The sequence below is a fragment of the Spinacia oleracea genome, chromosome 6, assembly GCF_020520425.1.
Source record: "Spinacia oleracea cultivar Varoflay chromosome 6, BTI_SOV_V1, whole genome shotgun sequence".
In the NCBI taxonomy this organism is placed as follows: Eukaryota; Viridiplantae; Streptophyta; class Magnoliopsida; order Caryophyllales; family Amaranthaceae; genus Spinacia; species Spinacia oleracea.
In genome coordinates this window covers 147048291-147075273 of record NC_079492.1, presented here as the reverse complement: position 1 = coordinate 147075273, position 26983 = coordinate 147048291, and the positions used below count along the sequence as shown (strand labels likewise).

At 36.2% G+C, this 26983-nt stretch overlaps 3 protein-coding genes across 3 annotated transcripts; all 3 read right to left on the bottom strand.

Moving 5' to 3' along the window:
* Positions 1-224: 224 nt before the first annotated feature.
* Positions 225-1355, bottom strand: LOC110781320 (trihelix transcription factor ASIL2). The gene has a single exon (XM_021985533.2). It carries the CDS (start codon positions 1353-1355, stop codon positions 225-227), a length of 1131 nt encoding a protein of 376 aa, XP_021841225.2.
* A 4144-nt stretch (positions 1356-5499) lies between these two features.
* Positions 5500-9628, bottom strand: LOC110781474 (cationic amino acid transporter 6, chloroplastic). Its single transcript, XM_021985640.2, has 5 exons — positions 9045-9628; positions 8646-8868; positions 8149-8482; positions 7107-7335; positions 5500-6211 (listed from the first exon to the last, which is right to left on the bottom strand). Exons 1-5 carry the CDS (start codon positions 9430-9432, stop codon positions 5637-5639), a joined length of 1749 nt encoding a protein of 582 aa, XP_021841332.1. The 5' UTR covers positions 9433-9628; the 3' UTR covers positions 5500-5636.
* A 9348-nt stretch (positions 9629-18976) lies between these two features.
* LOC110781772 ((S)-ureidoglycine aminohydrolase) lies at positions 18977-26819 on the bottom strand. The gene is made up of 13 exons (XM_021985824.2): positions 26615-26819; positions 26387-26515; positions 25732-25819; positions 25572-25648; positions 25319-25358; positions 25118-25184; positions 24212-24297; positions 23057-23138; positions 22345-22401; positions 21490-21528; positions 20803-20873; positions 19317-19370; positions 18977-19231 (listed from the first exon to the last, which is right to left on the bottom strand). The coding sequence occupies exons 1-13, from the start codon at positions 26670-26672 to the stop codon at positions 19162-19164; spliced, it is 918 nt and encodes a 305-aa protein (XP_021841516.1). The 5' UTR covers positions 26673-26819; the 3' UTR covers positions 18977-19161.
* Positions 26820-26983: the final 164 nt, after the last annotated feature.

Below are 26983 nucleotides of genomic sequence, written 5' to 3'. Positions count from 1 at the left end.
CAAAAGGTCACAACTTTTTTCACTCAATTCAACTACAAATCTACTCATTTACTACTACCACCACTACTACTACAACTACAGGCTAGAGTATGTTCCTTATAACACAAACATAAATTTCCGAATTCGAATTCATCGGTTGATTGATGTTGATTTTGAGCTAATGCTGAATTGAGTTGATCATGAGCAACCAAGTTAGATAGACAGACAGATAGATAGATCGATGATCACTCAACTTCCATAACTTTGACCTTCTTTTGTTTCTTAAACCCTTGAACAAAAGCATTCACAATATTGTGTTGAGCTTCAAGAATCATTTGAGTTCTCTTCATCTCCATTTCCATCCACTTCATCTCCATCTCTTGCATCATCTCAAGCTTCTCCTTCTCCGTCCTCACAAGCGCCTCGCCTAACATCTTTATCGACGCCACCATCTCCCCCGCCCCGGGATCCCTCCCTCTTACCCTTGAGCCCGGTCCGGGTCCCATACCCGAACCCGAACCCAATCCCTTCTTTGATGAGGATGAACCCCCATTATTAAGAAATGCCATTTTTGAAGATGACAAATCCTCCCCAAACCTTCTCTTATTAGTAAACCCAGATGCATAGTTACTTCTCCCATTATTCCCACCATCATAATCATACCCTTCATACTTATTTTGATTAGGATCATCAAAATACCTATCATGATTATTAATATTATTTTGATGATTCTTAACCTTAAATTTAATCGGAGCTCCACCTCCACTACCACTTCCACCTTTACCCATACCCATCAAAATCTCATCAAAATACTTCCCTAAATCATCTTTTCCCCTGTTTTTCTCCTCTTTCACAAACACGCCGTTTTGCAGATGATTCTGCAGATTATCCTTTGACAGGTTTTGCAAATTGACATTATTATTATTGCTATTGATACCATTATTAATAATAGTAGTGGATCCGGATCCAGGCCCGGGTCCAATTTCCATGGCATCCATAAGATCAAAAAACACCCAGGAAGAAGAAGGGAAGAATCGATTACCAACGAAATTATTATGACAAGGGAGAGCACCGATCCGCTGTTTTTCAGCACGGTACCGTTTCCGAAGCTTCTCCATCTTATGACGGCACTGAGCGGAGGTTTTCGGCGGCGATTGATCAGGGCAACGCCGATTAACCTCATCAGCAACAGCTTCCCAATCAGCAGTGCGGAGGTTCCGGCGGCGGAGGGAATACCATTTATCTTGATAAGCATGGATCAGAGCTAGGGTTTCGTCTTGCGTCCAACACGGAGCCGGGAATTTCCTGACAACCGGCAGAGGAGGGTTTCCCGGCGGCTGGGGAACGTCGCCGTCGCCGGGAGGTGGGGAGGGCATATTGGGGGATTTTGAGGAGAGAGAAAGAAGGGTAAAGGTGAAGAGAGAGAAAGAGAAGGGAGTAGTGTTGATGATGTTTGGTGGTGGTTGGGAGGATGCATCTGATAATATTGAGGAGAGAGAAAGAGAGAGAAGAAGGCCACCGGGTGAGTGGGTGGTGGGTGAGGGGGGGTTGATGCTAACGTGCGCAGTGGGTGAGGGAGGAGGATAACATCATATTCATAACATAACACGTAAATAAGTGTAGGACAAAGAGGTAAACCGGAGGTTACCGGTAAAAGGTGAGGAGAGTTAAGGGTGTTGGGATGTTGTCCACCTAATTAATAAACGTAATTTATGACCTGCCACCGTCACTTTGGGTTGGGTAATGGGTTTGGTTTAATTTAGGCCTACCACTAGTTTACTACTACCACCTCTTTCTCTCTCTAATGTCTTTCTCTCTCCTCCATCACTATTCACTATAACTCATTGAACTCAACCACTTTTTGTTTCTCACTTTCCTCTTATCTTATTAAGTTTGGGTTGGGCCTTGATTAAATTAGGTTAAGTATGTTAATAAACCCATCTTATGGCAAATTTGACTTCTATTGGGGAGCTCTACATAAGTGAGTTCAATATAGAGTTGATCAAGAGTAGCCTAAGCCCATTGACTCGGTCCGAATGTTTTTGGCCCGGTTTTTGTTTTTTGGGTTTGGGGTATCTCAAAACTCATGGCCCGTTCGGTAACGACTTTTTGTTTCCAATTTCTATTTTTTAGAAAACTAAAACAAAATATATGGATTAGAGATTATAGGTTTCTAATTTTCAAAATCAACATGATTACTATACATATGAATATTTTTAAATTATGATTTTAATCTAAATCACATGACTTTCAAAATTATAAAACAAAAATGACAATTGATAGAGATATACTGATATCGAACGTGCCCTGGAATTTTGGTTCTAATTTTGGCATGGTCGAAAAAATGGCCCTAACACGTCTGACACAACCTGGCCCGTGATCGGGTCTTGTTTAGTTGCTATCAAATCGAATGTCCTGGTTAGGTTTGAGTTTGATCTTGATAGATTTGGGTTATTTTATGTCAGTTTGGTTATGCAAATCAAATTGGATATTGACTTTTGAGCCATTTCCAGTTTGATTGAATCGGTCTTAGATTGGGTGAGCTTGTATATCCTTTGTCTACACGTCCAAAACAATCCCTAGCTACGTAAATTTTTGTCAACTAGTACCTTGATTTAACAAAAGTATGAAAAATAACACGTAAAATCCAGTTTCTAGCAAGAAAGTCAATTATTTGAGTATTGCCTTTGTTTTTTTTATGGTTTCGGTTGTAAACTCTCATGTGTACCTTAGTATCTTTTATAATAATCTTTCTTCTAGTTGCGCGCTTCAATTTCTTACCTAAAACCGTCTTTGTATGAGAGTGGTGTACAAGCTTTAGTGAAGAATCCACGAATATAATCGAACAACCCAGTTGTACTAAATTATCGTTTTCAAATTAGTGGTTACAAATTCTCACAACGCACTTTGTATATCCATGAAAATACTTATAAATCGAACCAATTAATAAGAAAAATAACTAAAAGTTGGGAGGCAATTGGGTGCTTAAATTAGCTTCACAAAAATTTCTTATATCCTTGTAATATTGAAAAGCCAATAAAAAAAGTGTGACAATTGCACGGAAAGTAAAAGTAGGCCAAAAGAGATGGAGAGAATGTGTGTGATAGTGAGCACTAGAGACTAACATGCATCAATGCATATTCGTGGTCCTATAAACGTCATTTCATACTATTTGCTTAGCACCTTCCATGGTGATGGTATTACAATGCCAATATCAAAGTATACATATTTTACAAAAATTGAAATTGATCTTGTTTATACTTCTTCCGATCCAATTTACTTATCATTTTGAGCTAGCGGCACAAGATTTTAAGCAAATGAATTGACTTTATATTTCATTATGGGTTGTTGATAGTGGCATTAGTGGGTTATTTTTTTTAATTATTATTATAAGTAATAGGTACTGAAAAGTGGATCATTACTTTTTGAAGATGTGAGTGGAGGTTTTTCTTAGGGGGGTTTTAAACGACGTCCTAATCCGCTAAAAACGCCCTCATTTTAATGATAAAAATACAATACTACCCCTCCCTCCCCTTCCCATCTCACCTCAAAACTCTTTCACGCTTACCTGCGTCAATCACCACCACCATTGCACCACCTTTGCAACACCGCACCACACCTCAATCACCACCACTGCTGAGCCTCCTAGGCCCGCGCCGCTGTCAGAGGCTCCGCCCCTTCTCCAGTGGCCCGCCATAGCGCCGCTGCTCCACCCACTCAAACAACGAGCCGCTGCCGCTGATGCTCCACCCACCGGACGCCGCTGTCGCTGCTCAACCAACCAAACGTCGCTGTGGCGATGCCGTCCAACCCCCGCCTGCGTCGCGGCTGCAATTGGTAAGTATTTAATTTTTTATTTTTTTAAATTCCCTGTGCCGCCCAGAAATGGCGAGAAGGGCCATGGTTGTGCCGCCCTTGAAAAGTGGTGGCGACCATGGTTCAACCGTAGATCTTGGGCGGATAAACCATGGCCGCCACCACTTTTCAAGGGCGGCACAACCACGGTATGTTCCGCCATTCTTGGGCGGCAAATTTTTTTTTGAATTTTTTATTACTATTTGCATTTTTAAAAAAATAAAAAAATTAGCAGTTAATTTTATTTCGTAAAACATCTAAATATTATAACAGATTTTTACAAAAAAAAAATTAACAGTTTTTTAAAATTTTCATTATTTTTAAAGAATTCAAATAGAGGATCCAATTTCATATGTGAAGAACCTATAAAATGTTATAATAATCTATCCCGAGACGAATCTAAAAAGTTATACACGATAATGTATTGATGTACTTCGTAATTGCATGTTGTAGCTTAGAGTATCTAATTTATCTTAATTTATACTATCAATGACATATCTTAATTTATACAAATCGAGCCGTGTGATTATGAGTACAAATTGGTCCATCTTGGCCGGGATATATATTTTTCGGTGTAAAGAGAGTTATAAAGGGCAAGACGACAAATGATGTAAACAAGATTCGATCACAGATCTTGGGTACCATTCTTCAAAATTTTACCAATTAAACTAGTTTACATCCACGTAATTTCGGGCCATATTTGGGTAAGGCAATCTTCGGTTAAGGTAGACAATTCCAATGAGAAGACTAGTTTTTGGTCCAAGTTAGTATTTTAAAAGAAAGTTCATTTGAGTCTTGAAAATTTTGGAGTAAACTAATCAGTTCAAACTACATTTGATTTCAAAGGAGTTCAGCTAGGGTCACTTTTGTTTCAAGCCAATTTCGATAACAGTTCACCTTTAACTCAAGTCTATGGTCTTATAAACGACACGCATAACAGATCATTCGTGGTGGAATAGTTTTTTCTGGTTTACGCAAATCTATACCCTCTGAGTCTCTGACTTTGTGTGTGTATTGTTTTTGGAAAAAAGAACTATACGGCATATTATGCAAAATTGGTTAATATTAAACGATCATGTTACGCTACTTTGAATTGGGGTGATGATAAAGGTCGCAAGTTGCGACAATATTTAGTTGTCGCAATCTTACGTGTCGCTGTTTAATTGGTACATATAGGCGCCACGTATGCTATGCGTCATCAGAATATTTTTACTATCAATTCAATATTTTTACTATAAAAATACATAAACAGTGTAATCAATGTAAAGAAGGAAACAAATTAGAATATTAAGATTTTCTACCTTTTTTTTGAAACATATATGATAGATTATATAAGTTAAATATTTTAGTTTCCAAATTAAATCATGACACATAAGCATGCCATGTCATCATTGTGACACGGCTTAAAGGTCGCATGTTGCGACCTTTATCATTTTCGCTTTGAATTTTATACTACTCCAGTACTCCAAATAGTGAAATACCTTTATCATTTTCGCTTTGAATTTTATACTACTCCAGTACTCCAAATAGTGAAATACTACTACTAATAACAATTGGACTTAAAAAAAAGTTAAATTAGTTCTTTCGCGATATAAAATATTTCAAATTTGTTTAAGTTCAAATAATATAATGTGATCCGTCTAATTTACATTTACAGTTATGAAGTCAAGATCAAAATAATAATTCGTATGAAGCAACTTAGCAACCAACACTGTCAAACTTCTTTCGGTTGTTAACCTTATGAAAAAATAGAGTGGGTTTCTGCTTAGAATTATGCAAGATCTATAAACACTAACTACTAATCAATGTTGTTGAATTTGAATATCTATTTTACTTTCCTGAGTAGTCCCAAAATTTGTGATCACTCCATTCTGCGGCGCCACCATCTCCGCCTCCATCTCCTCAGCCCGGTAAGTTGAATGAACACCATATAAGACGTAAAACAAAACGATCAAACACGTCCAAATACCAAACCTTTGAAACGACAACATCTTCAACGTAGTCATAAGAAACACATTGAGAAAAATCGATATAACAGCAGGCCAAGGCATTAGAGGCACCGACCACTTCAGCTCTTGCCTACTCAACGGAACCATGTAGTGGAAGATCGCGGTAATGGTGATTAAGGACCCGGCAAACAATGGTAGACCCCAGAATTGTTCATCGAACTTCCATGATAAAGAGAAACCAATCGAAAGTGATGTGAGGAAGAAGAGGAAGAGTAGAATATGGAGTGGTGGGTTGTTGCTTATGATAACATAACGTCTGTATATGAGTGCATTTGCTACCAGGTAGAATACTAGGAGTGTACCAATTGATATTATTTCGAGTACTATGTCGAGGTCTGTGAAGAGGGCTATTGCTGCTGTGCATAGACCTGTAATGGAAAAAGGAAGTGGAGTTAATTAAATTTGTATTATTAACATTTGATTTGTAATGATCAAAGTTAATATGAAGTACTAGAAGTGAACAACATAACAAGGATCAATCAACTGTAACATACTACGTATATAAGAAGTACTAGTAATTCGTATTGTTTAATTGTTGATCAGCTGATCCATTATTGAATAATACTTTTGCACAATGTGCATATGCCCTAAAATAGGTAGAATGAGAGTACTTAGACCCTGTTTCTTTGAACTGAACTGAACTGAATTGAATGCTACTGAACTGAATTTTCCTGTAATTCAACCAAAAAGAACAGAGCCTTATTTGTTTCTTACAAACGCAAAGAATCGATTTTCTTTTAACCTTTTAATTAAAGAGTTGTCTGACAATGCAAAGTTCCGGAGTTAAGTTTCGATCAGTTTAATAAATATAAATCCAGAATCTGTTTCAGATAACTGGCAAAAACAGGAGCTTCAATATCCTTTTCGATCATGAGAAATTAGTAGAAGGGTGTAGAGATTATTGGCTTAAAGCAAGTTTAAGTGTTAAACTCAAGCAATCACTAAGATTGTATTCCTTAAAATGGTACCTGTGCAGCTGCGCTACTGCACATATTCTGCAATTAAGTAACAATTTAAAGTGCAATTTCTTTTGATGTTGAATGAGTTGGAAAACAATACTAGTTCACCTGATTCTATCAAATTAGGATCAAAAGTACAGAAAAACCTGCTAGAGAGATCAATAAAAATATTCTCCCAATTACTGAAAAAAGTACGTAACAGCATTATGCTTTTGTCAATTATGGATTACTATGTTACAGTTATTGATGAAGTTTTTGATTGAATGGGAATGAAATCAAAGTGAACGTTTAAAGATTTACTCACCCAAGAATAGAGTAGCATTCAAAGGTGTGCCCGTTGAAGGATGAACCTTAGCTAACCACGCAGGCGCGAGCCTAGCTCTTGCAATCACACAGAGGTATCTTGCCTGACCAAGCATGGCCACCAAAAGGGATGCCGTAATTCCCAAACTTGCACCAACTCCAACAAGATGGCTTGCCCATTTCCATCCCATCTTATGAAAAGCCATTGCAAATGAAGCCTTTTCCGATATCTGCATAAAAATCATTACGAAAATCACGTAAGAATAGTAGAATACCTTCTTTCCCCAACCCTACAAGGTTGCATAAGCAGGATAATGAGACCATATCCAAGTAACAAAACCTTTATTTAACTTTATTAAATGTGATAACAGGGATTCCTTAACTTTGACCATTTATCTTTTAGGACCTTGACTTATTGGTTATTCCTTCTAGGAATAGTTTTGAGAACCCAAGTTCAAATGTCTTTTTCTGCCTACCATTCATTATATTGAACTTTATGACTCTTTATGGAGGTTCAGGGAGAAAAAGAATGGATGGGTGGATGTGAGTCTGAAAGAGGGAGTAAAAGTAGAGGGGGGAAATGGGTGAAAGTACAATTATTAACTGAGCTGGGACGTACTTTTGGGTAAACGTTAACCCTAGGTTGGGACGGGACAAGTACTTGTTGATTATTATTCTCATCTACTACCTCTGTTTTCAAAATGATCTTTACAGTTACTATTTGCACAAATATTAAGACAAACAAGTAAGAGTCGGAAAAAAAGTTGGTGAATATAATAAAAATATGGATAAAGTAAGAGAAATGTGTAAAAACGTAGGTGGTTGTAAGAAAGTATGTACTCTCAAAGTAAGAGAAATTGAGTGGAAAGTTGTAAATGTTGTGGAGTAAGAAAGGTAAGATATTAAACTTTTATATCCATAAATATAATCCATAAACAAAATAAAGCACAATGTAAAGAATATTATGAAACGGATTAAAATGGAAAGTGTGAAGATAATTTTGAAACGGAGAGTAAATAAGTTTCAAAGTTTCATGTTAGTACCTCATTATATGGAACCATAACACACAAGGCCAAGCCCATAAGACAGTAGAGGAATGAAACAAGAACAACAGACCCCACGATTCCCACAGGCAGGTCCCTTGAAGGATTTCTGATTTCTTCAGCAAGGGTTGAAACGGAATCATAGCCGATATAGCTGAAATAAACTATGGCTGCTCCATCAACAACACCTTTAGCACCAAACGGAGTTAATCCTCCAGGAGAACTTACCAAGTTCTTTGGATCCCCAATCAGAAAACCAGCAACTATTATAAACCCGAAGAAGATAACATGGAATATTGTCATACCAAGGTTCAATACTGAGCTCTCCTTAGTACTGCAACATTGTCATCAAACTTATCACAATTACGAAAGAAAGTTCAGAGATAAACCAATGTTAATCAGTTATTCTCTACTGTATTTGAGATGATATGATAGTTTATACTACGATGTAAGGTAATTTGAAGCATTAACTCTAGGAAGGTAGTTGAAGAACGTACCTATGGCACAAGCAGAGAGTCAAAAGAAGAATAAGAGCAACAGCAGAGAAATCCAACATGTTATAACCATTAACAAACCCATGAATTTCAATCCTCCATGAGTTGGGATCTTCAACTCCGAATGTGCCACTTAAATATTCAGTAAAACTTCTTGCAACCGCGGCATTTGAAAGCACGTATTCCATCAGTATATTTGCACCAGCTAAGTAACCCACAAACTCTCCTATACATCAATGGGGACAAAAAAGGTAAGGAAAAAGTGAGAAAAAAGGTCTTTTTATTGAGGGCCATAATAAGGAGGTGAAGTTATTATCACCACAAAGAAAGAAATCATGACAGGGCATAAAAAAGCACAAGGATAACTAAGTGGAGTAATAAAAATAAATAAATAATTCATACCAAAGGTCACTCTCAGATAACTGAAAGCACCTCCAGCAACAGGAATTGCGATGGAAAATTCTGAGTAACACATAGAAGAAAGGAGAGCCGATATGCCAGCAATAATGTATGAGATAAAGACTGCAGGACCAGATTTAGTGCGAGCAACAGGACCAGTTGTAACAAAGACTCCAACCCCGAGCATTCCTCCTAAACCAAGAGCAACTAAATCGAATAAAGAGAGCTTCCTTTTCATGTCTGCACCTGATCTCTGCCTCACTTGGTTCAGTTCTTGATCTGGGGTCCATGTAGCTAATAACCTTTTCTTCAGTTTATAAGGTGTTTGAGAGAGGGAGTGTAGGTAGTTACACAAGCAAATGTTGTTCGAAGGATTAATCGTGTTTTCCATTGTATTAGAACAGATTAAGAAATCCTAGTTCTATGGTTTTAGTAAGATAGAAACAAGTTATGTTATACACAAATATAAATCCCTCTCTCTCTATATATATATGTAGTATATATATATATGTATTCATGGTTGGGGAGAAAAGACAGAGAGGTTCTTTTTTTCAAAGGTTAAGGAAACAGCAAAGGTAAAAAGACTGTTGGTGTATTGGAAATCCATAGTGGTCCACTTTCAACTGGTCCTGAATTCCTAAAATAAAACTCAAAAACCTTACCAAAAAAGCTTTTTCTGACCCCCAACGAATTGAAAGAGGTTTTTTTATGAAAGATGCATGCAGCTAATGTGAAAATAAAGTCCAAACATTTTGAACAAGAGCTTGCCAAGGGAATCACAATCAAAGAACTGCGACTTTGACCCAATCTTAAGGAATTATTTCATCACAAAAGCATCAAAGGCTTTTGCTAAAGCAAAATAAAGATTTCCTAAACAATTAGACTTAATTAAAAGAGCAAGTCTATTCGTACTCCAGTATTTAATAGTGTAGTTTTCATCACAGATAAAATTCATGCTTACAATGTAGTGCATGCCTTGTAAGTTGTAGTTATCTGTCTGAATGAATATGAATCTGTCTCAAGATAATTACTACATCTAATCTCTCAGCATATCCGTATTCAAGATCTGACCATTAGAATATCAATAGCAGTAATGACAACTGAAAAGATGGAAAATTTCAAAGAGATAAACTAAAGAACACATGAAATGGAGTGAATCAAGTATAAATTTATGGGAAACAGACGAAGAACCTCCTATCTCACATAAATTAAATTTCAAAAGTCATCGATGTCACCCTTGATCATTGATTACGAAAGGTCACTTAACTGTTTAGTTTATGGAAGAACAATTAGAATATGATTAACATTCATATTATAATTGTTTATAGCAATGCCATCAGATGTCCTTATTTTTTACCGGTGCCTCTAGCTCTTAAGGGATATTCCCTTGTATATTTATAAGATAAGTTGATATTCTTATTTGTAAGGGTACATTAAGTCATTAATACAGAATCAATTAACTGTAGTGTTTTTCAGTTTCTGAACAGCTTAAACATGGCTTCTAAACAGCAACCATAGTATTAAAAACTGTTTCCTCGTACCAAGGGGGCAGGGGAAAGTCCACACCTAAAATATACAAGTTGGAGTAAACTAATGATGCATAATCACCACTAAGAGAACCTAATTTCTGATAATAGAGGCTTTCTTTAGGAGAATCATATCCGAATAATTTTAGCAGCCATTAAAAATAGGCAGAACCTTATTAGAGCGGGGCCTCAAGGAGTTGTTTGCAGAATACCAATCAGCAATATCCCGCCATTTTAGGTTTTTTTGCTTTATCATTATCAATGGCTCCACTACTTTCCTTGGCAACACCCCACCCACCCATATAAAAAACACGAAAAGAATAGAGTGGAAAAAAACTTCATGTAAGTTTACAAGATGGTATGTAATACACCCACCCATGCGAACAGAAAAAAAGAGTATCCTCTTCTCAGTAAGGTTCAAGAATTTACTAGCCAAGAACAGGCACTTGACCTTGAGCGGGGTCAAAGCACCCGAAAGACACTAATTGTTGAGACAGACTAGAACGTGAAAGATAGCATGAAAGCTGAACCGGCTGGAAAGTGTGGGAGGCACAGTGAACATAAAGTATGTTAGCACGGGAGTATGTGATATCCTCAATTCCCCCATCAAACATTATGTGATATTTGGTTGCACTTAGGAAGTTATATTTCTCTGGTATTTGCAATTCCCATGTGTTTTAACTTCCTAGGAATTGAGTATTCTTGTTTGGTTGAGCATAGGAAGTTAGAATTCACATGGAAAGTTCTACTGACCTAGGGGGGGACTAGATAAGCTTTTGGGGGGAAGTTGAATTTCCTAGGTTCACTTCCTATGCTCATGTTAACCAAACAACCTCTTGCTCTTCACTTCCTAGGAAATGAAACTTCTCATGCATTAGAATGTCAACCAAACTAGCCCCAAAAGATGAAAGGATTGAGGTACTTCTAAGTTATAAGGTTTGCGGATATAATCATGTACTTGGACGAGAACAGAAGACCGTTAGGTCAGTTTAGTTGGGCGAGAACATAAGACCTTTAGCTTCTCAACTCAAGGCATGACAGACTTAAGTGGTCCATGGTTCAAATGTCATTCCTGGGGGTGAAGCGGATGAGCATATGAGCATATGCAAAGCGGATGAAGGTGCCCCAAACGAGAGAAAGGGAAAGATACCCTATGTAGTCACCTGATTCGAGTAGCCTACTAATCTCAGTATCTCACCCTATGTGGTCTGGTCTTCCCGGCCTTAAGGCATAGATGGAGGTGCAAGGCAAAACTATGAGCCAGCAAAATCAAAAAGTTATGTGTCAAATGACATGCACCCCTAAACTAATATCCAACACATACGATCCCTATGCCCCACTCTCACCAAACACATTTCATTTGGGCAGACAATATAAAAAGAGAGAACTGTCCTGGACTCATCGAAATCAAATGCTAACTTTTTATCTTCCTTTTTCCTCATCCAAATTTCTGTACCAACAGCTTATCAGCTATCAATAGCAACTCTATCAAGCTTTTATATCTCATCGAAAGTAGCGATAATGTCACACTTAAACAACTGCAATACAACATTATCAACTTGCTCTCAGATACCAGTTTGTCTTCAGTAATACTAATACATGCACTTTGCATCTATGATGTGACAAATCATAGTCAGGCGTCAAACAAAGATATCGAAAAACTAAAAACAAGGGATTTGTTTACTTTATTCTGCCCAATAGTTTCCGACAAACTGATCAACAACCAATGAGAGCCATTAGGTTATTTCAGAAACTCAACTTGCCACTAAAAATATTACTTGCTCAATAAAATTAGGTAGCTTGGGCCATCCTACCAAATAGCACTACCATTTTCTAAAAAGATCCCGACGGTGTGGTGAAGGCATGTAACATTAGAAGCGAAAAAACCGTTGCCAACAGTATCCTCAGTCCCAATTCCATTAACTTCATCCTTCTATTATCCTATCCAAGTTTCAACCCAAAGAAGATAAAATGTCCTCGAAACACGGGGAATTTAATGAGCTTGTGATAAGCTCTTCTAGTTAGAAATTTGGGCCAAGATATCCCAAGGCCACAAAAAACCAGACGACTTCATGATCGTTTGATGCCCCTAATATATTGTAATACTGTACTTAACAGGGGACCAAGAGCATTGATGTTACTATATAAGTACGCTACAAGAAAAAAGAATAAAAAAAAAAAAGTAGGACTTCTTGAGGTCTATATTCAAATTGTACTCCAATTGGCTTGCAAGCTGCACTCAAGAAAACAACAAACACTGGGCCACTCGAGTTTAGATTTGCCTGATTCCCATCTCCTTATAAGTGATGATTTGATTATATTTGATTCAACTAACAGTAAACACTAACTTTTTCCAAATATAGACCTCTCGAATTAAAATAACAAAATGAAAGAAAGTACATTCATCTTTATCAAAAGAGACGATATACTAAGGGAAAGGACAAGTAAAAGAACATCGTAGGCACCTGTCAATAGCCAAGGTATCAAGGATCATTCAACTTAAGTTGTTATCTTTCCAGTCTTTTCTTCAAAGTCAGTAGAATCAGCCGATTACAATTAGGTACCTGTCATATCCCACTGAGTTCAAATCCAAAGTTTCAGTGTTTCAGCCAAAGAAAGAAAACCAAGGATGTCTGCGCTCTTAACTGATTAAAGAATACTTCGTATCACGCAATCAATATCAAGTCAACAATAAAAGGAAAAAAATTTAGAACCTCAAATAATCCCATAAATCTGTTCACTGTCTGCATAAGATAGTATGACTTCACATTTTGCACAAAAACCAGCACTTAGAAACACTACCATCAGATCGAGTACATTTAAAAAAAAATAGTATGTCTATACAAAATATCCCACTTTGTAAGAACATGACGTGATTGCATTATAGCAATTCCACATTTCCACCACTTCAGGAGTCAACACCACCAAAAGGTTAATTCAAGCATATAAGTTTAGAACCTAATATGGAACAAATAAACTAATGTATAGGTCATATTCATAGTGTCTAGCATATATCATCTTCAATATGTGGAGTAATTTCTTAAACTTAATAAATAATCATGCTAAACAGCATTTCTAAACAATATAGTATACGGCCATACACTATGGACAGGCAGTAAAGATATGCTCGTTACGTCAGACACCTCTAATCACATGCCTCCTATGTTAAACACTCCGAGATAAAATAAATAAACAAATAAACGGATGCAGTTGCAACCATGAAATGATTACAACTTCATTGACCTTTCATTCATCATAAAGAAAAGACACATTTTCAGCAGTACAATCTTCTCATTTTCTCTTCTTTGTAAAGCTAGCATAATTATTCCAATGAGAGGTATACCGTATACGTAGTACTCATCAATACTTAGCTCAAGGTATAGAACTGTGTAAACAAAAATACTCTCCTTTCGCAAACTAATACCTCACTTACTACTTTTGGTTGAGTCATAGTGTTTCCCAATACAGTATTAGGTAAGCATAATCTAACACAATAGCTACTACAGATTTTCTGCAAAATAATTTGGTCAAAAGTAATACTGACCAGCAGATTATTAAGCAGCTAAAAGCAATTGAGAACTTCATCTTGATAAGGGGAAAAGGAGGGGTGGGGGGTGAATCAAATCCCACTTATAGATCTCTTTACAGGAGGAGTACTTATCATGAGATTAAGAAGCTAAAAGTATTACAACGAGAGTCTACTATGGAGTGTGGAGTACAACAAAACAGCATAATAAAATGCTTCAGGAGAATTTTCCATCTCCAATGCTAAATATATCCTTGTAACTAATTTCGACATACACTGCGGAAGGATAAAAGACAATGCGCCAAAAGCTTTTGGAAGCTAAGATCGTCTACCTACTTTTCATTTTCAGTGCTAATTAAGGAACATTCACAAGAAGATACAGAACTTAAGATAATTTGGCTAGAAATTTAAGGTTCATGACATCATAATAATATATCAGTTTAACTAAGGCATTCACGAACATGATACTGTGTACCACACTGTAATAAACTCTGCTTAGAATTATCTCAAAATCCAAAATTAGACTTTTTAGATTTTAGGTCTGTTTTTCTTAAATAAAAATAAATTATTACTTGGTTCAAGATCACTACATTATTTGTCAAAATTGTCACCCCAGCCGATGATAAATCACCACATAATCACACACAATTCCAAATTTGCAATCTCGAACAATTCATCACAGAAAATGCAATTTAACAATGACAAAGGTAAGTGCCCCGTGCTAACAAGGGAGACAGTCATTGTAGCCATTTGTATATAGAGCTCATAATATTGCCCTACTAATTTCAACTATGCATGGCCATGGATGTATAAATACATTCTCCGTAGGGCTCCATTCGCATCTCATAATGAGGAATGGATTAGTCCGACAATGAGAGAAACATTATAGGAAAGTGTGTTTCCAGGAAACAGCAGTATGTTTCCAGGAAACAGCAGTATGTTTCCAGGAAACAGCAGCATGTTTCCGGAAACAGCAAGGTGTTTCCATGTAACACCAAGACAACATTTTTTTGCAATCACAAGATTCACAACCAAAAAACTTCAGCAGCGCACTCAATAACCACGTTGACATGACCTAGTATTATATTAGACCCATCAAGCCATCACCGGTTTGCAAGTTGAATAGAGAAGAAAAGGAATATATAATAGGGCTTATAATTCTCCAAACAACTAAAAATACAAAATAAACCTTAATAGATTTAGGCCTATTTACTAATTTATTTTCAGGCATGACCCTATTAGTTAGCATTGACCAGTTCATACTGCAGCTTCATGACCCAAAGTTAAAGAAAATGCATACATCATTCAGAAACCCTCACTCTTTGGTTAACTTCAGTAAAGATCTATTATCCATGACCACACCAAAAATTTGCAGTAGCTCAGATCCTCTACTGCCCTTCCCTAGGGTAAAAAAACACTCCCACAGCAACAACTACACTTCCTTGCAAACCTCAAACATTTGTGTCATGAAGAAGTAGCAGACAGCAACCTCAGCGTGGGATGAAAAGGGTCTCCTCACCATATAGCACATGCATTACTTTTAATTGCTCTACACAGTCTGTCTTCTGTATATGGAAGTGAAATCCCAGAAAGAATCCTAGTCTTTTTACACAAGCTACAGCAGCTAAAAGTACATGATCTACGGAAAATGTTCTGAAGAAAAAGAACATCAATTTTCTAGCAGGTGCAGTCTTAGTGAACGGAAAATTAACTAGAGAACCTCACACTTCTTTGTCCCTATTTTCTCTTTAGTCACCTATAAGGCTATAAGTTTATCTCTATTTTAAGTTTGTTGAACCAGGCAATGTCAAGGACATATAGGTAGCTAAGAAAGAAGGCTAAAGAACAAATAGGTTGTCGAAGCACCGCCTTGTCTAGCAGGAAAAGAATTAGAAGTTTTAATTACTTGTTTGTTTTATGATTGAATCGATTGATACATAGAGCAGGACCGGGAATAGTTTATTATCTTAAAAGGCATGGTCGTTGTTGTTGGTCTAGTCTGCAGCACCCTATCCTTGGCTCCATATTTAGTCTCCAACCTATTGTTTTGGTAACTTTAACCAGAATCAGAAGAGCAATAAGAGCTTTCATAACACTTCCAACAGAAACTACAGATGCAAAACAATTTTGATATCGGATTGCGTATGTCTTTGCAAGATAAGATAATTTTCAACCTAAGGAGTTAATAAGATTAGGGGAAAAAATGAGCAGAAAGCAATCCTAAATTACATATTATGTAAGCATGTGACCATACTATTAGAGATAGAGTAATAGGCAATGATTACCTTTTCATAAATTTGAATGCCTATCAAGATGATTATAATACTGAACTGAGATATTCGCCGAAAGACTAAGCATCAAAATCTATCTAGTAAGAAAAGCACATGCCATGAAAAAGCTAGAGTATAATCCAGATCATGCTCAAAAGTAATACAAATGCTTTTGGAGTTGGAGGGAAATTAAGGTGGGTAAATTAAGATTTCCAATGACAATCTAATGTGGAAAGGTTAAAATCGTAATTGCAAAGGAAATGTTAGTCAGAATTTTTTGGACCAGGTTCATCTTCTTTTGGTAAAACTAAAAATGGTGAAGAAATAAGAGTCATGAGCGTTCCTACAAAGTTATTATCATATTCTTGCCCACCAACCTATATCCACAATTTCAACTCAAATTGCAAACATGCATTGGTTATATCTAATCCTATCTGTCAATTGAGCAAGTGTTTTACCAATTGTGACATTTGACAACTGATGGTTCTTTTCAAAAGTCGATAACACTGTTCAAAGCAACCCTGTTAGCTACCACAGTCTACCCGTACCGCTAGTCCGCTATTGCTCTCCGACACCCCCCCCCCCCCCCCCCCAAAAAAAAAAAAAAAAAGCTCTTATACACTTAATCAACAAAAGATAAAGAATACGGAGTATTATATTGCGGCAACAAAACTGAAAACAGACATTCCACAATATTCATCTATAACAACTTGTCCGGTGGATATACTATGCCCCCGTCGCCCACTTGAATAAAAGAGGGTCAGTATTGAAAGTAAGGTCTTAGGAAGCTATGATGATGGCATAACAAATACTGTTAACTACCTCAGAAAATGGTAAAATCAAGGAGAAATGAGCATAACTTTACAAAAGGTGAGAAAATACACTATAAATCCCCCATATCTATGTAACTATGTAAGTCACATAATAGGGCGGCAATAGGATTAAATCAAGAGTCAAAAGAATTAATTGCAGTTACCACAAGTTGTGAGTGAGAGAAGCAAGTTTTACACCTGATCAATGGCACTAATTATTACTTTACCAAAAGTAGATCCTATGATATAAAATAAAAAAAGGGAATAGATGCCTATATTAAAAGAATCATAAAAAACTGAATAATGAAATGAGAAAAATAAAAGGAAGTGCAAAGTGGAGGAACAAAGGTGGGCTATTCTGTGCAGTATAAGGCAAGTTTAATCAAAAACTTCCTAAATTGGAAAGACTGAGGAAGGCATCTCATGAAAGGCAAGGGAAAAGGCAGGGTCAGTGTGTGATGGTATCTGGTCTTTGCACTTAGCTTCTTATTCATCGGGTCAATTTAATCCATCTCCAATTCACTCCATTGCCCAGGGACGCATTATCAGTTTAGTGGAAGCTCCATAGACCATATCTTCAAAAGATTTCATATATACAAATAGAACATGGAAGCTAATACGAACATTTTCTTGATGGTAATGATTTAACAGCTATCAGAGGAAAAAAAAGTCACAAAAGGTAAGGTCCCACACAAATTCTAGTTCCTAGTAACCATTGGACTAGAAGAGCTTCACCGAACTTGCCTAACAAGCAGAATCGATAAGGAATAAGAAAAAATTCTCAACTACCAAGGAAAACAGTTTCTTTATTATGACAATCGTATTCCCTCCTGGATAAAAAAGAATCAGTGCGTAAATCATCATACCTCTGGTTGGTCAAAGTAGCCTTTCTGAGCAGATTGGGTTAAGCCGTACAATCAGAGATACTTATCCATCTTTCCCTTCCTCCAAATTACCTTTCAAGCAGTGAGATTCGGAACATGAAATACATTAGCCTGAAACAGAATATGCTGTGAGAATGGTTGATAAGGATCAGCTCTTTTTACATCTATGTTGTACCTACAACTTTCATAGGACAGTCAGCTTAATACAGGGGTTAGAGAAAACCCAGGGCTATCTTTTAGTAGTGGAGTTCTCCAAAGACAGGAAAAGAAAAAGGAGCAACACAGAGAGGGTTGGGGGGAAAGAGGGAACTGTATGCCCAACAAACTGAAAAGAAATAGTACAAGTGAATGAGCCCCATCAGAAACAAAAACCGTCTCAAAATTATAGGCAAACATAACATTAACCTTTATCACCACAAAAATGAATTTGATCAAACAGTTGACCAGAAGAAATAACAGGATTAAGCAAAACTCTGGCCAACTTCTGTGTCCACACTGGACTTGAGAAACAGATACAGACAGCATATTCATCCTGCAGATGATATGATTTACTGGATCACTAATAAGTGAAATACAACAATCAGCCTTCTTTTTCATCACAGGTTAGATAGTTGCAAGAAAACTTCTGTCCTTGTGTCACACATCCTCAGAATACCAATTCAATCCACCTGAATAAGCTGGAAATGAATAAAGTTGTGCAGCGTCATCTCCAATAATCATCCCCATGAAGCTTCAGAGCCCTTTTCTTTAATAGTAATAAGAAACGTAATAATAAGAAACCAAAGGGGCATCAGTGTGTCAGCTTCATACCATAGGAGGGGCATGGAAATTTTACCATCCCTAAGAGTCTCAGACAGTGATGAAGCTTCAGATATCTCTCAGATTATCACCAGTAATAGCTATCTGATCTTAAATCATTTTGGAAACATAACTTTCATTTATTTCAAAGCAATAACAAGAAGGTGATCACATATACAAATCTTTATTATGCATTAGCTCATTGGTTCATGTACACACTTGACCATGCCCTCATAAAAATGGACTTTCACATGAATGCGGAAAATCCATCACTATGTGTTCTCCTCACGTCACCCAAACATCATTACAGAGGATTCCTGTTTACATCTTTGTACAGCAGATAACGTGTCCTGGATTTCCCAAGGGCGGCATACCTGCAAAGGATTGAGAAAGATCAGTTTTTTACACTTATCATTGATCAATATCAGAAAATGTGTTAAAAGAAGATTTCCAGCTCACCATTGCGGCACAAATGGAGCCATCCATATAGCATCGCCTGCTTGAACAGGATACCTATTACATGATAAACAATATTATATCTCACACTTTCAAGGTTATAAACAGGTTGAGAAAATAATAAATTCATCAAGGGCTATGTGGGGTCAATGCTCAAAGCTCCACATGATAAATAAGTGTACCATGAGTTGTTTTAAAAGGAACGTTTGAATTTCAGAGATTAATATAGACAAAAACCCATGGTGATGTACTGACATGAGGTATGCTCGTAGTATCGGCATATATTTGATGTTCATGCAAAGAACAACTGGCATGCAAGATTGGAGGCTTCTAGTCACCTAAATGATATGTGCGCTAACTCTGGTGTTAATTGTTATCATCCATCATCTTCCTTTTTTCCTGATTGCTCCTCTAAGGTCTTACCGGGGCTACGAAAAGGCTCCAGGTTGAGCAGTTATCGTAGAATGGGTCAGATGGTTAGCTAAGGCTACATAGAAATCACTAATTTTCAAGACAGCTGAAGCTTTATTGTGCTCAGTAAATACATTTAGCTAAGTAGGAACATGTTAATTTCCAGGGAATATATATTTCGAAAATGACTGTATAGGAAGGAACAATTAAAACTATGTAGAGAAACAGATTTAATGCCTTGATATTCAAAGAAAACAGTAGCCCTAAGTAGTCCAAATTTGAATATATCACCTTGCCAAGTGATACTAGTCCCAAGGTAATTTATAGTGGTTTCTTTCATCTTTGGGAGTAATAGAAATTATTATTACGTTTTCAATAGAAGACTGCGGCTGCTAGGATAAATGGTTTGGTTTCCCTTAAAAATCTAGAGAGATTGACCAGCTTTCTGAACATGATAGTCATGACGAAGAATTCTGTCAACCAAGCAACATACGTGATGTTGAAAAGCTAGTTTTCTTGATAGATAAGTAGAATGCCTCTGATTTGATTTCTGAGAACATTAACTTCGTATGTAATGTTGGTTCTCATTTCCAGTGGAGATTATGAAGAGTTAGGTTCTTGCTTATTAGACAGAGTGCTTCTACGGCGATTTTGTAGATTTCGTTGGAAATAATTATTTTGCAACCGTGCTACAGATACTACTTATTAAAGGGACCGAGTTACAATTCTAGCTTGGCTTTGGGTCATATTTCATCATGCAGGGAAATTTTCCCAGCAGTTATTATGTTAGATTTTGAAGCTGGTAGGAAACCAAGTTTGTATAGACGCCAGAAGACTCCAGGTCCTCGGTCGTTATTGTCATAAAAAAAAAAACAATCTCAATTATGATTGTGCGTCTATTATAATTCAAATGCTGGACTACCTAAAACTTTTCTCCTCGCGAGTATATGTTGATTTCTTCAGCATTCATAAAAAAAGGCGAATATGGAAAGTAAAATGAAGAGTGAGGGAAAAACTGTGCTCAAATGCTTTTTTTTTTTGCTGCATAAATGCCTTTATGGAAGAACATAATACTTACCAGCTGTCCCCCAATCTGTAAATTCCCTGACCCTCAAGAAGTAATAAACCATGCTGGTTGTAATGTACCTCCTGCAAAAGGGGTAAAAATCCAAAGTTGAAACATATATCAAACACCATATTACCACGGAAAAAAGTCGCTGTGACAAGTACAACCGGAACAGAAAAAAATTGATGATAACACAGTCGTGAACAAGAAAAGACCAGGGAAAAAACCCACAAAAGAAGCAGAAACAAGGAAACCTATAGCAGCTCATCTTACAAGGGAAACTAATGCTGCTTATACTGGTTCAGACTTCAGAATCGTGATTCAAAGCCATGTCACCATCACCAATGTTACTCAGACTCAGGTACTCGTGGCCGACACCGCGACAAGGGAACGCGTCCAAGTGTACGAAAACGGCTATTTTATGAAAAAAATCACGATTTTGGCCAAATTGAACTGTCCAAGTGTCCTACCAGCGTCCGAGTGTCGAGGACCCAACACTGGTATTTGAGGTGAAATGAATAGTCTGAGTAACACGGACCATCACTAGTTCACAACTCCCTTTTTAAGAGAGGCTTTCATTAGAATTCACTTTTCTTTCTTTTATGAAGAAAACTTTATTAAAATAGAAGAAAGAATGAATAAGTATAAGATAAAGAGTCCCCTAAAGAAGATAAGTGGGAGAAAGGAACAACAGGTTACCTTCACGTTGAGAAATTCACCAGGCTGAAAATCCATGATCTGCAGACATGAGAGTGATGAGAACACACATAGTAAAGAATTAAATATGTCAAAAAAGGATGTCTATAAGCTATGTGTAAAGAATTCTCTCCGCCTCAATTTAGTGTGCCCACTTTCTATTTTTGTTTGTCCTAATTTTGTGGAAAGGGCCCATTTTTTTCTAGTACTTCTCGCTTGCCACTACTTTAGGATCTCACATCTCTTTCATTATATCTTCTTTTTCAATAAAATAATATTTGATAATTGCATCTCAAAACTCCACCTAAAAAAAGTGCCCTGGTTGGGTCACAGTGAGTATTAGACATGAAAATAAAAATGTTTGTAGATGGGGAATAAAAGGCGTTTACTTGTATATATGGTTCGATTTAACACAGGAACAAAAAAGAACAACCTTTTCATTATATTTTACATCCACTTTCTAATCCCCTTAAGGTTTGATAATGAGTATTGACGTTTACATAGAAATATAGAATTACTATGCTTAATGTGCGACTTTGTTGGTTTTGTAAATATAAAGACTTCGAAAAAGCGTATTAAAAAATAGTATAAAGTAATAACTATAAACTAATCACCAACTCGTCACATCACATTATCTAGATCCCAGAGAGCAGTCATAATATGCTATTTAGTCCCATTCATTCATTTTAGCAACTAAATTATTCTTTACACAAATAAAATATCAATGAATTGGTTAACAAAACAAATATGGGATAGGCATAAAAGGATACAGATAAAACAATCTAGAAACCTTACAGATTTAAAAACAAGTGTAACTGCAATAACACAAACATAAATTTCTGGAATGCATTAACTTACGTGGATGTTGAAATCATATGCCGTTGATGTTGGAAGAAGCTTCCTGAGCTCAAAAATCTGGCCACGGACAAAAAAACATGTATTTAACAGAAAAGAGAAAAAGAAGGAATCACCACAGCATCTTACGTGTTCCACTTTTCAGTACATTACATATCAAAAAGAAAATAATCACTGTGGTAAACCAAATTCATTTCATGATTAGGCAATGGATTGAGGCCTCAAGCAATAATAAATAATCCTATAACAGAGGAAAGAGTAGGTAAGCATTTGGTTTCACAAGGTTCATTTCCTCCACTCCCGCAAAAATGGTTTGAACTAAGTCATTTAGCACAGTGAAACCAGAGGCTAACTGGTCATCAATAATCAGTTCTATTACAAATAACAGTGAAACCAGAGGCTAACTGGTCATCAATAATCAGTTCTATTACAAATAAATTCTGGGAATACAGGCAGGGAAGCTTTAGTTTCACACAGTAATCTATGTTTGAAATTGTTTTGAGTTATCCAATATAAAAATTTGAGAAATATATATAAACGAATTTAGAGTAAGAGTTTTGTAGTCCGTGCTAACACTATTAGACATTGCTCCAATAATTTTAGATGTCCATCACCACTCAAATAATAACACATTCAAACCAAGGTTCCACAAGAAAACAGGAAGATGAAGAAATTAAAACGGCAACAAAACAAAGACTATAGACAACAACAGTACCTCGCCAGGAATTTCAAGAAGTTGATGCTTATCTGTTGAGCCAATTGTCAGCTCAGGAAGATAATCACCTAGATAAGAATACCTACAAATAAAACAAATTAACCTCTTTCAATACTTCCAATGGGAACGTTTAGGAGGATGAATCCTACTATATAAAACCGTTTCAACATGGTTCACCGCAAAATAAAAATAATATAACAAAAGGCTTGTTCTCCGGGATATGTTGTGTCGTTAATTTGATAACAGAAATACATTGCTTTGCCCTCAATCAGCTTAGTACTACTCTTAAATGTAAGTGTGTGGTGTAGGAGGGAAAAAAAAATTCGTACTGTTCGCTATTTGGCCATACTCCATGAACATTAAGCTTATTCTGGTTTTTGTTTATTGTATGGGTACTTCATGCAATTTATTTCAAAAACAGGAAACAAATGGAGTATTAAGTCCATATTTCATCTTAGAAACATAAGTTCAGAAAAAAATTAATTTAATCACATCCAAGCTCAAACTGTTTAATTGAACAAAATCCAATCGCAAATCCTTCACACTTCATTATTATTATGATTATAACAATAATACGGAGTAGTTTAGCTACAATATCAATTGTTAATCTATCATGAGAATTGTTGATTTGTATGACATTGAAATAATACGAACAAAAAAAAAAAGACGGGTAATTTGACAATCACTACTACTGCTATTGTGTTAATATAGAGTATTCTTGTTGATGGAAGAGTAGTAATGGTGATGAACTGATGGTATTAGTTAAGAAGTGCGGAGTAATTAATTGAAAACAACCATAATAGTAATAATAACAAGGTTAATGATGATATACGACTAGATGATTGTATAATTAATATTAAAATCAATAAAAACTAAAATAAAAATTTGTAACAATAATTAAGCAACAACATAACAATAATGAAAAACTATCGAAGTGGAAATTTATAAACCTAAGCAAAACTTTATTCAACTTAGCAAAGACAAGTTCACTTCAAAAAAAAATTAAAAGAAATATTCTTAATGCAACAGTTCAGAAACAACAAGAGTAGCAGATGCACCACTGTCAATTGAATGCTGGAAAATTTGTATAAACACAAACAACCCATTTGAAGAACTCTACAAATGTAGAAATAAAAGAAAGAATGTATGATAAACCTTCGTTCAAAAACGACAAGAGTAGCAGATGCACCACTGTCAATTGAATGCTGAAAATTAGGAGGCAGATAAGCATATGAATCCACCTACATAAAAACAAAAAAACAAAAAAGCAAAAAGAACACTAAATCATTCTTTTGTGAGGAAAAAAAAATGAATTTGAAGCTACAAAAGCAAGAATAGAGGACAACAAATCCTATACAAAAAGTCAATGGAGGCTTTACACAGAAAACTACTTTGTCCTTGGATTCTCTCTCTTTAGCAATTATCCTTGCTTTGTTTGAGATGAGTTGGATTCAACCAAGCTTTACCAAAGATGTTGAATGGATAAGAATGATGGTTCAGGTAGGATTTATCCTTTAATTGCAAACCCATTTATTGGCTCACTAGTCACTACTATAGAACAACAAGAAGACTAGTTTAACATGACTTTTCATTAGTCTAACTTAGTTCGTATAACAAAATTCCTTTGATCAAAAAGGAAAGTTGGAAGGAAAAAAACAAGGTTCTCAATAACAAAAAAAAAAAAAAAAGACAGTTTCATGATGGAAGTAACACTGCACAATTCAAGTCACCAACCTGCATAAAATCAAGATTGTCAATATCTAGGGACTGTAATAGGCGGCCATGCCCTAGACCAACAAGTGAGAAAGTGAGCAGGCATTGGATTGGCAAACAGCCAAACATTACTAACAGCTTGGTCACAATTACTATAGAACTTCCCATAAACATGACAATCACACCATATAGAATAAGAAATTATGCCTTTTACTTCCATGGTTTTACATACTACCCTATTTAGAAATATATCAAAGGAGCTAGCAATTCGAATAAGAAAAAATACAGGAGAAATTATTACCCAGCTTCCTAGGAAAAACAATTTAAGTAAAAAGATAAACCTCTTACCATTAAGTTGTGACTATTCTCAGACCCATTAGACAAAGTGACAGCTCCATCAACCACAAAAATAAACCTATCACCACAGATAAACAAAGTTGGATTTAAACAAAGAGCGTCCCATTATGGTAACAAATATATATGGAATAAGCCTAATGCAGAGGTTGCATTCTTTCCAATACTTCAGACAAGGCATTGTGTCATCGTTACCTTTCAACATCAACAGGAGGTAGTGCTGATCTTGAACTATCTGCACATGATGAGATATCAGGCCAATCGTACAAAACAAAATCAAATATCTCTACCTCAGAATACCAAAGTCAATGCCCTAAACATGAAGCTGTAAATAATGAAACAGCAAGATCCAGAAGCATATCTCACATTATCGGCATCAAATAATTTAATCATTATATAAGTTCATTATTTTATACATATAAGCAAAGTTAAGGACCCTTTCCCTTACCTTGCATCTTGGCAATGTACATGACGAAGTGTGAACCCATTGCTGGTGTTATCAAATGTGCTCCCAAAGTATTCTTCCTTTTGCAGCAATAAAACAAATGAAATCAACATAATTCTAACATTACTCGTTGGAAGTAATCAAGTTGGGATAACAAACCAACCACTCAGGAAGAGGGCTCAACACATGGCTTTCAGGGGTAATCAAAGCATGATCTCTTCTGTAAACACTTCTAGTAAACCCAGGTAAATCTGCAGGCCAAACATATGATGCACATGAATCATATAGGGATAAAACTAGAGACATATTTAATTGTATTATTCAAACATATCAAATGAATCATGGAATCTGGAAATGAGAGCACGGACTACAAACTTGACGAGCCCAAGTTAAGTCATTGGCTAACTAGGTTTTGACTTGAAACTACTTTAACGAAAAACGATTATTCAAACTCTCTTTAGTGTGTAAACCATAAACATCATCACCCAACACCTTGTAAAACACCAGCAATTCATCTAATTACAAGTTTACAACTACATCACAACAAAGTAATTACAATAGCTCTCGACTTTCACCAATAAACGATGAAATAATATCCCAAATCACTACTCAGTTCTCAGTTTCTCGCTAATACCGATTGCTGTTAATTTATTAATTGCTACCCTCTTTGCTGTTTCATTTCAATATTCCATCACAACAAACCAAACAAAAGGTCTAGTATAAATTGATTCAATAAATTCGCAACCAAAGTAACAATTGACAATTAAAACCTAAATCCATCAAATAATACAACAAAAATCAAGTACCAAGTAGCTAACCTTCGAGATGAACAGGTGCGAGAGTGGGGTTACTAACTTTCCAGTACAAACCTCTCGAATTTCCGCCATTAATAACAGAACTTGGAGCTGAGCAAAAACCTTCTTCCGAAACCGCTACTTCGAAAATACCTGCCAACGAATAATTTTAACTTCAAGCAAAATCAATTGAATAAAACTACACATATTACGTAGTATGATAAGAGTGATTGATGATAAAATGTCACCAACTTGAAGATATTGACAGGAAGAAGACGAAGAGGTATGTTAATGGCGGAAAACGCTGCATATTGGAGAAAGCTGATAATGGCGGTTTGAGTTTTGGGTGCTTTTCTGCAATATGATTGATGCGGTGGGGAGTGAGAGACTGATTGCTGTTAGTGTCTGATATAGTGAAGTTCTTAGTAGGAGGATTTCGTCTGTTAGTGACACACTGACACCAACTATGGAGTAGTGGAGTACGGAGTATTTTATTTTGCACTATAGCGTTTTCGTGCGTGGGTTATGGGAAAAGGGGCCCGATATGATCCATTTACCAAACTACCTTGTCTTGACTCGTTCATTCTAGGCCCAAACCATTTTATATTGATGCAACTTGAC

Bases quoted from the DNA above. Each gene is read 5' to 3' on its own strand.
- LOC110781772 (XM_021985824.2), bottom strand. From the start codon at position 26,672: ATGCAGCGTTTTCCGCCATTAACATACCTCTTCGTCTTCTTCCTGTCA. The intron at 21,529-22,344 runs GTAAGTTAATGC...TCATGTCTGCAG, and splicing joins CATATGATTTCAACATCCAC to ATCATGGATTTTCAGCCTGG. The intron at 19,371-20,802 runs GTAAGTATTATG...ATCATGTAATAG, and splicing joins TACAGATTGGGGGACAGCTG to GTATCCTGTTCAAGCAGGCG.
- LOC110781474 (XM_021985640.2), bottom strand. From the start codon at position 9,432: ATGGAAAACACGATTAATCCTTCGAACAACATTTGCTTGTGTAACTAC. The intron at 8,483-8,645 runs GTACGTTCTTCA...ACAATGTTGCAG, and splicing joins ACTCTCTGCTTGTGCCATAG to TACTAAGGAGAGCTCAGTAT. The intron at 7,336-8,148 runs GTACTAACATGA...ATTTTTATGCAG, and splicing joins TTATGGTTCCATATAATGAG to ATATCGGAAAAGGCTTCATT.
- LOC110781320 (XM_021985533.2), bottom strand. From the start codon at position 1,355: ATGCCCTCCCCACCTCCCGGCGACGGCGACGTTCCCCAGCCGCCGGGA.